Source organism: Emys orbicularis, chromosome 7 (genome assembly GCF_028017835.1).
Source record: "Emys orbicularis isolate rEmyOrb1 chromosome 7, rEmyOrb1.hap1, whole genome shotgun sequence".
NCBI classification, from domain to species: domain Eukaryota; kingdom Metazoa; phylum Chordata; order Testudines; family Emydidae; genus Emys; species Emys orbicularis.
In genome coordinates, this window is record NC_088689.1 from 117,360,172 (window position 1) to 117,373,305 (window position 13,134).

Sequence of the window (13,134 nt, forward strand, 5' to 3'; positions counted from 1 at the left end):
AGTCATTAGGGTGAGTGGAGTCTCCTCCCTCATTGCTCTGGCCTCAGGCATTTACTAGAAGGTGAGTAGCCCCCCAGCTCGCCTCCTTGTGCAGGAGTCAATCTGAGCAGGAGTTCGGGCAGGCGAGTTGAGTGTATGTGACAATAGAGCCCATGGGAATCAAATCATTGTTAATCATGGTAGAGTGAAGAAAACAACTGATTTTTTCATAAACCTGCTTTACTGTTTCCACAGGTATCACTTATGGAGCAGACTATTTCCACCAATTCCAACACCCCAAAACAGTATAAAAAATCTGTTTTTAAATAAGAGCTATCAGGTAAAAGAAATGTGTTACATTATTTGCACAGAGGAGACAATTAACAGTCTTTGGCTGCTGCCTCTTTCCTAGACATATGCTAAACCTGTATTTCTTTTGTATTGTCCTCCTGGAGAGCAACTAACATTACTCTGATTAAGAACTCCCTTCCTGCTGTTTATAACTTCCCACGTAAATATTACTTGTGAGCCACATTTTCAGACTAGTGCATGCAGAAATGCGTGCACGTAATTTGTGTGTGCAATTAATGCAATAACTCAGACAATCCTAACTGCAAGTGCAAAAGACGAGCTAGAAACCGAATTAGCCATTTGCACCTGCAGTTAGTGAAGTTGTGTGTGCAATTATGGCAACTGTGGCCAGACTCTCAAACTGGTTTAAATGAGCAAAGATCTGTTGACTTTAGTGAAGACTTTAGATCTAGCCCTGTTTGTGCATTGTATATTTTTGTGAAATCCTAAAGGGTTGCCTTATATATTACATAGCTCTACTAAAAATAAGCCACAAAGCCACAAAGTTCAAGGTATAAGGCCAAATCCTGGTAAAAGGACCAAACCTGGGTAGGAGACTTTGCTTGAAGAAATATCTGTAGTTAGACTAGGGCTGGCTACAGTTGTGTATTTGTGTGTGTGTGTGTGTGTGTGTGTGTGTGTGTGTGAGCAGTGGATGTGGCCTGCTACTACCTTCTAATGTGAGGCATGATACGTCCTGCCATGCCTGTAGCTTGCCCACTGGGGAGCCCAGGGGAAGCCATATACATTCCTTCAGGGTTTGAGAGAAATAGCCAGATTTTCAAGGGTGACCACATAAATGTGCACCCAAATCACACATTTGCTCAGGCAAACTGGCACGTAGGTGCATAGCGAGCTACCCATTGGAAGGCCAGAGCGCCAGCTTGCCTAGTCAGCTATAGGATTTGCACTTATGATTTAGAATTCACTTTTGGAAGCTGTGCCCACAAAGTGTTCCAAAGTGAGCCCAGATTGCTACAGATGCTGCCATAGCTTCGATGGGGAAAGGAGCTGTCTCCTAAACCGTGAAGTGGAGTTCGAGTCCAGAGGTATTTAATGGCAGATTTGTATAGGATAGTACAAGTGGTGTAACTAGGACTAATCTGATGAAATGAAGAAAGGGAAAACCATGGCAGATTTATCTGGAAATATTTGCTGACAGCAAGATGTATGTGGTGGAGGAATGGTGGGAAGTGCTGGAAAAGTCCATCACATAGGAAACTTGAAACCTGAATGGACAAAGCACTAAAGAATGTATTCTAGGAAACATTCTGGGGCGGAAGGATGATCCAGTGGTTATAGTACTAGCTGGGAACTCTAGGTTCAATTGCCTGCTCTGCCACTAACTTCTTGGGCAAGTCAAATGGGGCACTGCAATCGGAGGTCTGAGTGTAGTATGTTACATGCCTGAGTAGCTTGGGTACGAATGGCAGTGAACCCATGGCAGCACGGACTGCAGCATGAGCTAGCTGTCCGAGTAGGTACCCATGGTTCCGGGCTTGTGCTGCAACATGCTCTTGGTACCCAAACTAGCTAGAGTAAAGCCAGTTCAGGTATGTCTACTCCAGCTGCAACCACACCCCCGATTGCCATGTACGTACCCTTAGTCTCTCTGTTTCAGTTCCCCGTCTGTAAAATAGGGATCATGGCCTCTCAAGGATGCTGTGAGAATAAGTACATTAAAGATTGTGAGCACTCAGATATTACAGTAATGGGGGATATGGAAGTACCATAGATAGATAGCCATGTGTTGGCACGGACGCAAACACCATCTAAGTTCTGTCTTCTGACCTGATTTACTTTGTGAAAACTGATGAGAAATCCTTTGGACTTAATATTAAGCAGTTTTTATGCCTTCTTATGTTTGCTATTCCTGAAACAATATAATTGCCTTACAGATAAGATGTAACTTCGCCTTGGCTTTTCATGGAGAATTCTGTATAGTAACTTGCTTCTAATTTCCCCCTCCCCCTCTGAAAAGTTTCCCTTTGTTATTCCACAGTCTGATCAAGGAAACAGGCTTAAGAGATTATTGTATAAGCTTTCAGTTTGTTTTTAATTAAAGTAAAGTCAACTGTGGAAAATAACATGATTGGGTATGACAAACTGATTTTAGAATAAGAGAAATAGCAAATATTAACATAGCAGCTAAGCAATCTTTAGAAAAAGTGAACTGAGACAAAGAGCATTTTACAATACTGAGAGCAGCATTGGGTTTTACTTAGCAATCTTTTTATTTAAAGTAAATTTAATGCAGGTGAACGAAACCAGATTGATAGCCCTAGAGGCAGAAGGCCTGTGTTTAGCAATAGAATACAATACAACATGAGCAGCCAGCAGTCCAAATTTCCCCCACCACACCGCCATGCCTTAGTTTGTTCTGATGGGACCACTTCTGTGCCAGATCAATTTTGGTGTCTCCGCTGAGATTGTCAGCATCATGGTGTTGCCCATCAGTTCTTAAATATTTAATGTTAACTCAGAAAAGGGCCTGTGTAAAAATGGCAATTCACAATTTCCATATTTATTGTGTTTCAATGACTCCAAGGCAACTTTGTTCAACTTACAAGTAAACAGATATTTTCTCTCTCTGCCAGTCCTACAAACTTAGCTTCGGACCATGAAAGTCCAACTGTGTTCTTTCTGGTTCATGTATCAAGGCCACATTCTACCCATAATTACTCCTGTGAAAGCGCATTTGGGGTGCAGAGGTCAGAATTTGACACCACCATTCTTATTTAAGAATTTTCTATATGATGGATAGCCCCCTCACTCTCTCCTAATACTGTTCATAGTGCTTTTCCTCCATAGATCTCAATGCATTTTACCAAGGAGGGAAAATATCATTGTCACTTTACAAAAGGGTGAACATCTGATCCCACTGAAGTTATGGCAAAATCCCCACTGAAGTCAGTGAGACCAGGATTTTACAGGACTTGTCCAAGGTTATGGCAGGCCAGTGGCCAAGCCAGGAATAGAACCCCAAGTCTCTTGCATGCTGGTATGGTGCACCACACTGCTCCTCTCGGAGCTAACAGGCCAGAGTAAAAAAAGAAGTCAAGCATTGATTTTGCAATGAAAATAATTAGATATGACACCAAATACATCTGGGGCAGATCTGTGGAGTAAGATAGTGCCATTTTCCCCACAGTCAGTGCTTTAGCATTTTTCTTCTGCCAGTTAAGGCAATATTATGCAAAGCTGGATTTGTGACCTTTGTCAATGGATCTCACACTGCCATGACAAAAGTGACATGCGTCAGCAAAATGGCCACAACCAGCAACTGGGTTAATTGTAATATAAACTTTTACACAATTTATCCCCTGCTGAGACATACTTCGCACCCTGCAAAATTTCATACTGCTTGGATAAGTTAATGGGTGCGTTGCTCCTGCAATACACCAGTTTCAGAGGTTAAATCTCAAGCAAAAATATATATTTTTCAATTGTGTGTTTTTAATCATTGTGAACTTTGAACTGTAGCTCAAAAGCATTTTTCACCTACCGTTTGATAGCTAAAAGCAGTGTTTATGTTTCAGAGAGCACGTACCTTTACCAGTGAAACGGAAACAGAAATTGGAAGTTGCTTTGAAGATCTTGGAAGTTATGTTGAAGACCTTTCTTCGGATGTCCTTGAAGATTCTTGTAATTCTTGTAATCTGTAATCCATTCATGATCTTGAAATTAACGGGAGTGTTACTGCCAGTGACAACAGCTTAGATTGGATGAACCTTCAGATCATACCATCATCAGTGCTTCAAAGACAGAAAAATGTGTTGCTTCCAAGAGGTGAAGTTGCTTAATTACAAGCTAACACATACAAATGTCACTTTTTAAGAAAAAAGTGAGTACATTCTATGACACTCTGTACCTCGGGGGGACACCCTACACCCCCATGTTCATCTTTATAAAATGATTGTGTGGTATCCAATGCAAAGTTTGTCATGTTGGGGTGTCTTCGGAAGGCTCATGATGCACTGAGCATGGTTGTTATAGTGATGTTACAGTAATGTTATAGGTTATAATTTCATGTATATAATTACGAGGCTGAAAATGTATCCTCATGGCTTAAAGCAAGCCCAGGCAAAAACTCTCCAAGAACAGAGAGGCAGTTCACACCTCATCAGGGCATGGATGGGACAAACCCAGCCCAGCCTCACAGGAACAATGGACATTGGCTTAGGCAGCAACAAAAGAATCTGTTAGACCCTTGAGGGAGTCACCCCTTCCTTTGGGCAGCTTGGGACTGCAATGTGGTAATGCTCACCTGACTCTGAAGGGGGGGGGGGGCAAAGCCAAGAGGAAAGAAAGGACATGATAAAAGGGAGAGACATTTTGCCATGCTCTCTCTCTCTTCCACCTACACTTACAGACACCACCACCACCAAGCGACTGAAGCGCTGATCAAGGGGAGAGCCTGACTGAAAAGCCAGCCTGTGGTGAGAAGCATCTAAGTTTTTAAGGACATTGAAAGTGTTAAGATCAGCTTAGAATGTGTTTTGCTTTTATTTCATTTGACCAAATCTGACTTGTTTTGCTTTGACTTATAATCACTTAAATCTACCTTTATAGTTAATAAATCTGTTTGTTTGTTCTACCTGAAGCAGTGCGTTTGGTTTGAAGCGTGTCAGAGACTCCCCTTGGGATAACAAGCCTGGTACATATCAATGTCTTTGTTAAATTGACAAACTTATATAAGCTTGCAGTGTCCAGTGGACATAACTGGACACTGCAAGATGGAGGTTCCTAGGGTTGTTTCTGGGACCGGAGTTATTGGCTAGTGTCATTCGCTTGCAAGTAGCTGGGAGCAGCTTACATGCCAGAGGCTGTGCGTGAACAGCCCAGGGGTGGGGGTTCTCACAGCAGAGCAGGGTAAGGCTGGCTCCCAGAGTTAAGGATTGGAGTCACCTAGCAGATCACTGGTCCAGACAACACCAGAGGGCAACGTCACACATTCTGTAAGCATCTCTTATCAAAGCGTGACAGCCAAAGACCTCTTCTGCTTGGCAGCTAAGAGATAGAACCCCAATAACCTCAGTGAAGCTACCTCTACTTACATCGGAGATGAATTTGGCCAAGTGGAACCACCCCTATAAGAGTGGGCTGAAGAACTGGTCTCCTATTGCTTGTTTTGTTCTCCGATAAGTGGAATATTTTTGTTCCTAGAACCGTATGTTCTGAGGAAGCGGTTAGGGAACTATCACACTTATATAAATCACATTTGAGTCTTTGCTCTTTGTGAGCGCAGGAGGGACACAGCCAGAAAAACTCAAAAATCAAAATACAGTGAAAGAACTTTTTCAAGAGATGGTGGCTTTGTGTTTCGTTACGCAAGTCCCTTGCCCTCCACTCCCTTTTTAAACTCACCTTTTCCCATACAAACAACCCCCCATGATATAAAATGGAACTCAATTATGATACATTCTTTGTCGCCTTAGCTGCTCTAATAGCTGGTACTATGAACTCCATCCTCCCTCCATCCTTCCCTTTTTTAATATTAATTCCCTCAGCATCCTATGTTTGTTGAACTCATCTTAGGTTGTAAGCTTTTTAGTTTGCAAGACCTGTGTCTTAATATCTGTAAAGTGTAATTTATATCAATGGAAGTATAAGCAAATACTAACAACTTACCTAATTAGGCAAACTGTACTCGATTTAATTTAAAATGTGGATTTTCTTCCTTTTTTTTTTTTTTGGGGTAATTAGAACTGCTTTAATGGTGTGTGAAATTTGATGTGCAGAACTCTGTTTCATAGTATTTAACCAGAGGTCAAACATCAGGGCCTGATTCTCCATTACCTTGTGCAGTTAGTTACCATAGTGCAAAACGGGTGTAAAACTTTGTATTTGCATTCTTTTTGCATTGCTGTAATTGACTAAACAGGTGCAGGATAATGGCAGCTCAGGCTCATCTGGTCTTCTTAAATGACAAGAGTTTGTAAACTGTGAGGTCACGAGAGCCTGATTTTTAAGAGGTTACCTTCTGCAGCATCCAAAATAGGCTGCTTAATTTGCACATGCAATTGATAACTGCACACGCAAATTAGCTTTTTGCATGCACAACTAGTCACACTTATAAGTGATTGTGTGCATTCAGATAATTCTTTGCTTGTGAAATCAATGCAACCTTGGATTTTATGCATCAGGATAATAGCTTTGTGCACTGCAGTGGTATCACTGTGCCAAATTCAAACATGGATGAATTCATACTGAAAAGCATTCAGGGCAACATCTATAAAGTTCAACAGAAAACCAGGAAAAGTCACACATTCACATGTAAAGAGGAAGCCAACAGATTCTTGGTAGCTGCCCTTTCAAACATTGTGAAATGGTTAGCCTATCAGTGTAAAGCCCATCTGTACTACGTGCCGTCTACAGACAGTGCTGAGCACATTATCAGCACTTAACTAATAAATCGTCATCATTACTTTGAAAATGCTGCTTGTGCAGATGAAACAAATTCTTGGCCTACGTGCCGAAGTCAGTGGGAGTGGCAGGCACCCAGCACCTCTCTGGAGCATGTCCTGTGCCCTCTCATGGCTTCTTCTCGAGCATTTTCTTCACAACATCTGTGCTTGAGTGCCCAATATCTTCAGCAATGTACTGTTGTGCTAGGAATGCCTTTAACCTGAGGACTGGCCATTTGCCCAAACCAAAAACTGAGTGGGAGAGCATCCTCACCAGGGGAGCCCTGCTTGCTCCCCCAGCCTTCTCACTGTTCCCCTGGGTCCAGCTCTGCAGAGTGGAGACATCAGTGGGTGAGCACCACTGCTGTTCCCCTGCTTTCATCCCTCAGCTTTGTCTCTCCTGCTTACAACCAGCCAGCACCTTCCTCCGATGCCCCTCCTGCCTTCAGCGTAGGGTGACCAGACGTCCCAAGAAAATCGGGACTGTCCCGATTTTGAGGAGTTTGTCCCGCGTCCCAACCAAAGTACAGTTGGGACACCATTTGTCCCGATATTTTGTTTCAGGTGTTTTTTTTTCTTTTTTCTTTTACACTCACCTGTTCGGGTCTTCGGCAGCAATTCGGCGGCGGGTCCTTCAGTCGCTGATGGTTTTCGGCGGCGGGTGCTTCTGTCTTTGGCGGTAAGGTTTATTACCCACTGCCGAAATGCCGGACGGGTGAGTGTAACAATTAAAAAGGCACCCCCCCTGCGGTGGTCCTGATATTTTCCACTTAGCATCTGGTCACCCTACTTCAGCCCCCTTCAGCTATGGCTCTCTGGCTTGGGGAGGTCAGCTGGCAAACCCAACCTGTGGCTCTCCTCGCCTTCAACCTTGCCTCAGGAAACACTTGGCAGCTCTCACCTGCCCTTCCTGACTGACCTGGGCAGTTCTCACCTGCCTTTTCCTGACTGACTCTGGCAACCTCGACTCACCGTCTTTCTTCCTCTTAGATTCTCCCTGATCCTTTATAGCCCCAGGTGTTGCACTGCCCTCTTAACTAGCCAGCCTGGGAGCACCTCTTCTGGCACAGGGAAGCTGGACCTATTTCACTTACGGCAGCCAGCCACCCTGTGACAAGGTGAAAGAAAACCCTCAGAGAAATATTATTGCTCTTGCCTGGGATTTCTGAATGAGCCAAAGGGAGTTAGGCTCCTCATTAATTTCAGCTCCCTTAGGATCCTTGAGAATTCCAGCCTTAATCAATACAGTTTTCTGGTATTGCCTACATTGTACGCTACACATTTCAGCTCTCAGTTGCACCAGTCCAACCCCAATGAAGCAGAGTTTAAGCCAGTGTTTGTTCTTTTAGTTTAATCTTGTTGCCTCCCTTGCAATCTGTATGCTTGCCTTGTGTAATCCACAGAGCACACTGTAAAATAAACCTGCAACTTTGTCTTGAAAGGGAACTTGTTTTGCTGATGCTCATGAGGTGTGGCAACTTGTGCAGAGTTTCTCCTAATACTATCAGGAAGTTAGTACCACCACTGTCCGGTGCTGTTGTTAAATAGGTGTCTGGTAAGGCAACTCCCATCTTTTCATATGCTGTGTATTTAGACCTCTCTACTATATTTTCCACTCCATGCATCTGATGAAGTGGGTTTTAGCCCACGAAAGCTTATGCCCAAATAAATTTGTTCGTTTCTAAGGTGCCACAAGGACGCCTCGTTTTTTTTTTTTACTTTAATTAGCCAGTTCCCAAACTGGTGTAAGTTGGTATGACTCCTTTGAATTTTTGTGCCTAAAAATCTCCCTTCAGGTGATTTTAATGGATCGGAGGAACCAAGATATAACAGCCTAAAAACAGTGTGTTAGATCAACAGAAGCTTAAAATGAGAACACAGGAGAATACATTTGCTATTGATGTATTTTATTTGTTTTATGCCATCAAATATGCTAATATATAAGAATGCTAAATCTAGTTCTCTCTCATTTATTAAGCCCTTTTTAACAGAAGGCTACCACAGGGATTATGCAGTATATTTAAATAATTTTTGCGTTGTATTACTATAGGTTCAGTGATTAGAACTGCCTGGAATGCTCAGAATTTACCAGCCAAGCTAGTGATGTGATCAAACATAAAAGACTGGTATATTAGGCTGGTGTACTTGGACAAATATTTGTGTTTCTGATTAATGTCTCAAATAAAAACGAAAGACAATCTTTCAAGTTTTAGTGTTATTGACAAGAGCCAGATGGATGGTGCATGAGGAAATTACACAAACATTTGCAAAGATTTGATGAAAACATGCAAGAATGTGTACAGATTTTCATAAAGCCAGAAACAATGCTCCAGATTCTTAGTACTTCTAGAAATGTCTCACTTGCTCAAGAAGGGCCAGATTGCAAAAACCTTACTCACAACACTAGTTGTGGTTTAAGGTATTATGCAGTGTGAGTAAGGGTAGCATAATCTATCCCATAGAATATAAATGCTGTGTGGGGACCACAGCCATTGCCTTGCTCTTGGAAAAATGCATTTAAATAAAATATAACATGAAAGATATATATCCAGCAACATACTGTTAGGATCTGGCACCTAGATTTGTTCATTCTGCCCATAGGTGAGCAATACTGCATCTCCATGTATCTATGCTGGTACGTACTCTTCTGAAATCCAGGTACCCCATCTCCAGAGAGGAGTTGTCTTGTCTAAACCACAAAATTTCCAATAAGATTCTAGAAATAAAGTCTAATCAGGGAAGTTTGTAAATATAATTGAAAGAGACAGTGTGGTCAGTGAATAAGGCACTGGACTGAGAATCAAGATGCCTAGGTTTTATTCCTAGCTGTGTGACTGTGGGCATGTTACTTTGCTGCTTTGTGCCTCAGTTTCCCCCTCTGTAAAAAGGGCATCATGACCTCACATCCCTTTGTAAAATGCTTTGAGAGTTGCAGATGAACAGCAGTAGGGAAGAGCTAAATATTATTACATCGTCAAAGATATTCAAGATGTAAATTTCCCTTTGAAGACAAAATGTTTGTGTGTATCAGATGATAGGAAATAAGTATTTTTCAAGGCAATCACTATTTTCCCCTCCTTACAGCACCTCTTACTGCCAACAGCACAGATTTATACTGGGTTTATTCTTTTAATGGGATGAGATCCTAACCTGATATAAATCAACATAGAATCATTAACTTTACCAGCTGAGGATCTAGCCCATTGTATTTGCTGTTGTTGACATCACAGTACTGCCTATCTTATGCAGATGTATATTGGGAAGCTTTGCTGTGGCTTAAAGGGACTAGCCATTTATTTAAAAAGAACAAAAAAACAACTCTCTAGTAAGTCATTCCTTACTGTCATTTAGCAATTTAAGCCACAGGACAGTAATTTGAGTCACTGAAAAATTTCTAATACACTCATAACATTCATGGTTAATTGCACTATTATCATTTAGTGATTACTGCCTCTTTACCGTGTAATATAGCAGAGATGATGGGCCAAATTTACCACTGGCGTGGTGGCTGCAACTGTGCTGAAGCAAATATTGAGCCTGTTTATACCAGTGTTTTTAGCTCTGAATTACAAATAGGTTCAGTACATTTGTGCTAGACACCCAAGTGAATACTTCACACAAATTTTGTCTTCAATTAGGATACACAAACCCAATACATTCATCATATACATCAACACAAAAATATCTGAGATAACATCAGCTGGAGAGTCAGCACGGGGAATGCCTACCACTAAGTTCTGAACTTGACTGAATATTGCAAATTTAAAATTGAGTTATGCTACTAGGCCATTTGATTTTTAAGCTCCCTTGATCATAAAGTGGAGCCTGGCTCCTTTGAAAATGTACAGCGTCATTGGAGTGCTATAATCATATCGTCTTCACACACTGGTGCGCCTGAAATTCAATGTTAGGAATGTAATACAGCAGGATATTCAGACCCCACACCATTCTGCTGGAAATATGTGATGCGGGGAAGCTTGTGCAGATCGATTTCTCCTTGCTTGGTTGTTCACTGAGCACTGGAAAGTTAGAGTCTGTAAGAAGAGCTATGTTGGACTGAGTGGTAAGCCAGCTAGCATCAGACTGGGAAGATCTGCCTGGAAATCTTGCACCTTTGCTTGCATAGCCTGTTGCTCTGCCTGGACCTCTTGCTTGGTCCGTTCAATAGAGACTCCTCTTTAAATCCACATAAGGGCTGCAATTAACTCCCCTCTAAACCCTTTTGAGGAGTGTCTGTTTACTGTTAAATTTAACACACAGCATCCAGTGAGAACACATATCTAGATCCAGAGATCATGTTCCCAAGCAGAACACTGAGTTTATGAAACCGCAGTATGGGCCATATAAATGCCAACTCATGACTTTAATGCCATTTCAATTTACCATTACCCTAAATCCAGCAGCACTGACAAACTGAGGATAATACTGATATCAAAGAAACTGTTAGCCTCTCTAGTATTGAATCAAAGAGAACCCTTGCAGTATAAATGAGGATATATACCAGGGGTTGGCAACCTTTCAGAAGTGGTGTGCCGAGTCCTCATTTATTCACTCTGATTTAAGGTTTTGCGTGCCAGTAATACATTTTAACATTTTTAGAAGGTCTCTTTAAGTCTATAATGTATAATTAAACTATTGTTGTAAGGTAAATAAGGTTTTTAAAATGTTTAAGAAGCTTCATTTAAAATTAAATTAAAATGCAGAGCCGCCCGGACCAGTTGCCAGGACCCAGGCAGTGTGAGTGCCACTGAGAATTAGCTTGCGTGCCGCCTTTGGCACGCGTGCCATAGGTTGCCTACCCCTGATATATACATTCTTGACACCCTGCGCATCAAATTCAGGGATAGTCCATTATTTTTTGTCAAGATCCAAATTTCTTGGTAAAGGTCCAGACTCCAGGAAAAAAAAAAAAGTAAATAAAAAGATTTTGGGGTCTGTTCAAAAGCGGATTTGGCCTGCAGTCCGCCTATTAACTACCCGGATGTACATTGTAAAACACAAAGCAACAGCCTTTCAGGTGAAGGTTCATTGGAATTGTGTATAACTTAGAATTGGATGAACATTTAGAAGAAAATTTCAGCAGTAACACCAAGAGTCAGCAGGAATCTTGATAAAGCTTATCCTTATGTACAGAATTAATATTCCCACAGGCACCAGAAGAAAGGTCCTCTCATCCTCTGGACTGTATTTGCGCTATCTGCAAATGTTATCAGCAAATTGGGCACCTGTACTGCAGTTCCTTCCTACCTGCTGAACTTTTGTAGCTTGTGTCCTTCCTCCTTAACTGTCAGAAGTGTTAAATGGGTTTGTGAAGATAAACATTTCATCTGTTTCTTTTTTCCATATCAAAGTGAGATGCTAACTGAGATTCTCCATCAGTAAAGACTCTATGATATTAGTTTACATAAGCTTTGAAAGGTCACAGAGCTACACAAGATTTTGGAATCATCCAAAATTCATCAGATACTCTTTTTTTTTTATAGTGTAGGAAGCAGAATAAGCCTAGAGACTTCTCTGCCTCCCCTTAGTTCTGTGTTGGACTGCTTCCCACTTTTAAGTCAGTGGCAATCCGAGATAACCGGTGCTGAAGTTTGTCTCAAATTATAAACAGGTATTTAGGAAAAATGCTCCTGAAAGACCAGTATCTTTACAAATGACAGAATATTTATTACCAATACCTTTAAAAAAAGATTACATCTGCTAGATCACCGATAAATATCATTTACACCGGGGAGAAAACTACATAGGCTTTTTTTTTTGTTTCATTTTCTTGTTTTTGTGGTTTTTTTTGTTTTTGTGTTTACATAGAAGTAACCATATCAAACTAAGAAAGGAACACAGCTTGAAATATTGACAATATTTCTCTGGTTAACACCCCTGACTTTTACACAAGTGGAATCCCAATTATGAGTTACTGAATAAATATATTGAGAAGGTTTAAAAGTTAACTTGTAGTATTTTGTAAGCAAAAAAGACAAGTTACAGGCAAATTTAAGCTATCAGGAAAAAAAATAAAGCACTGCAGCGCATTTAAACTTGAAAATTTTTATAGAAAATTCCATTGCCTTTTTACCAGCATTGATCCATCTGAGTGGACTTACAAAATGATCCCATAGTAACAAACAGTCCTTTTCTCAAGAAGAGTTATTTTTCTGTTGATATTGTCATTTTCCAATATGATTCTATTAAAACTTCATATTTGTATGAAGAGTTTGTAAAGAAACAAAGACTTCCTAGCACAGAACTATTGAGGGACCATACACACAAAGATACTTTGCAAATTAATATGAAAAATGTACTTTAGAGAGTTATTCACTAGAAACATGATACAGCTGTCAGATTCAGTTTATGACCGACACTCAAAAGAGATTATATAAGAAAACATAACTTTGTGATT

The 13,134-nt window shown here is 41.0% G+C and overlaps 1 protein-coding gene across 7 annotated transcripts in view; it reads left to right on the forward strand.

Annotated features, from left to right (window-relative positions):
• Positions 1–4,927, forward strand: part of IL5RA (interleukin 5 receptor subunit alpha) — a 33,713-nt gene extending 28,786 nt beyond the window's left edge. For all 7 annotated transcript variants that reach the window (XM_065407170.1, XM_065407172.1, XM_065407175.1 and 4 more), the window contains 2 exons: positions 235–319; positions 3,870–4,927. In XM_065407170.1, coding sequence (XP_065263242.1) covers positions 235–319; positions 3,870–3,995 — 211 coding nt within the window. In that variant the 3' untranslated portion in view covers positions 3,996–4,927. The remainder of the gene's footprint in view (positions 1–234; positions 320–3,869) is intronic.
• The last annotated feature ends 8,207 nt before the right edge of the window (positions 4,928–13,134 follow it).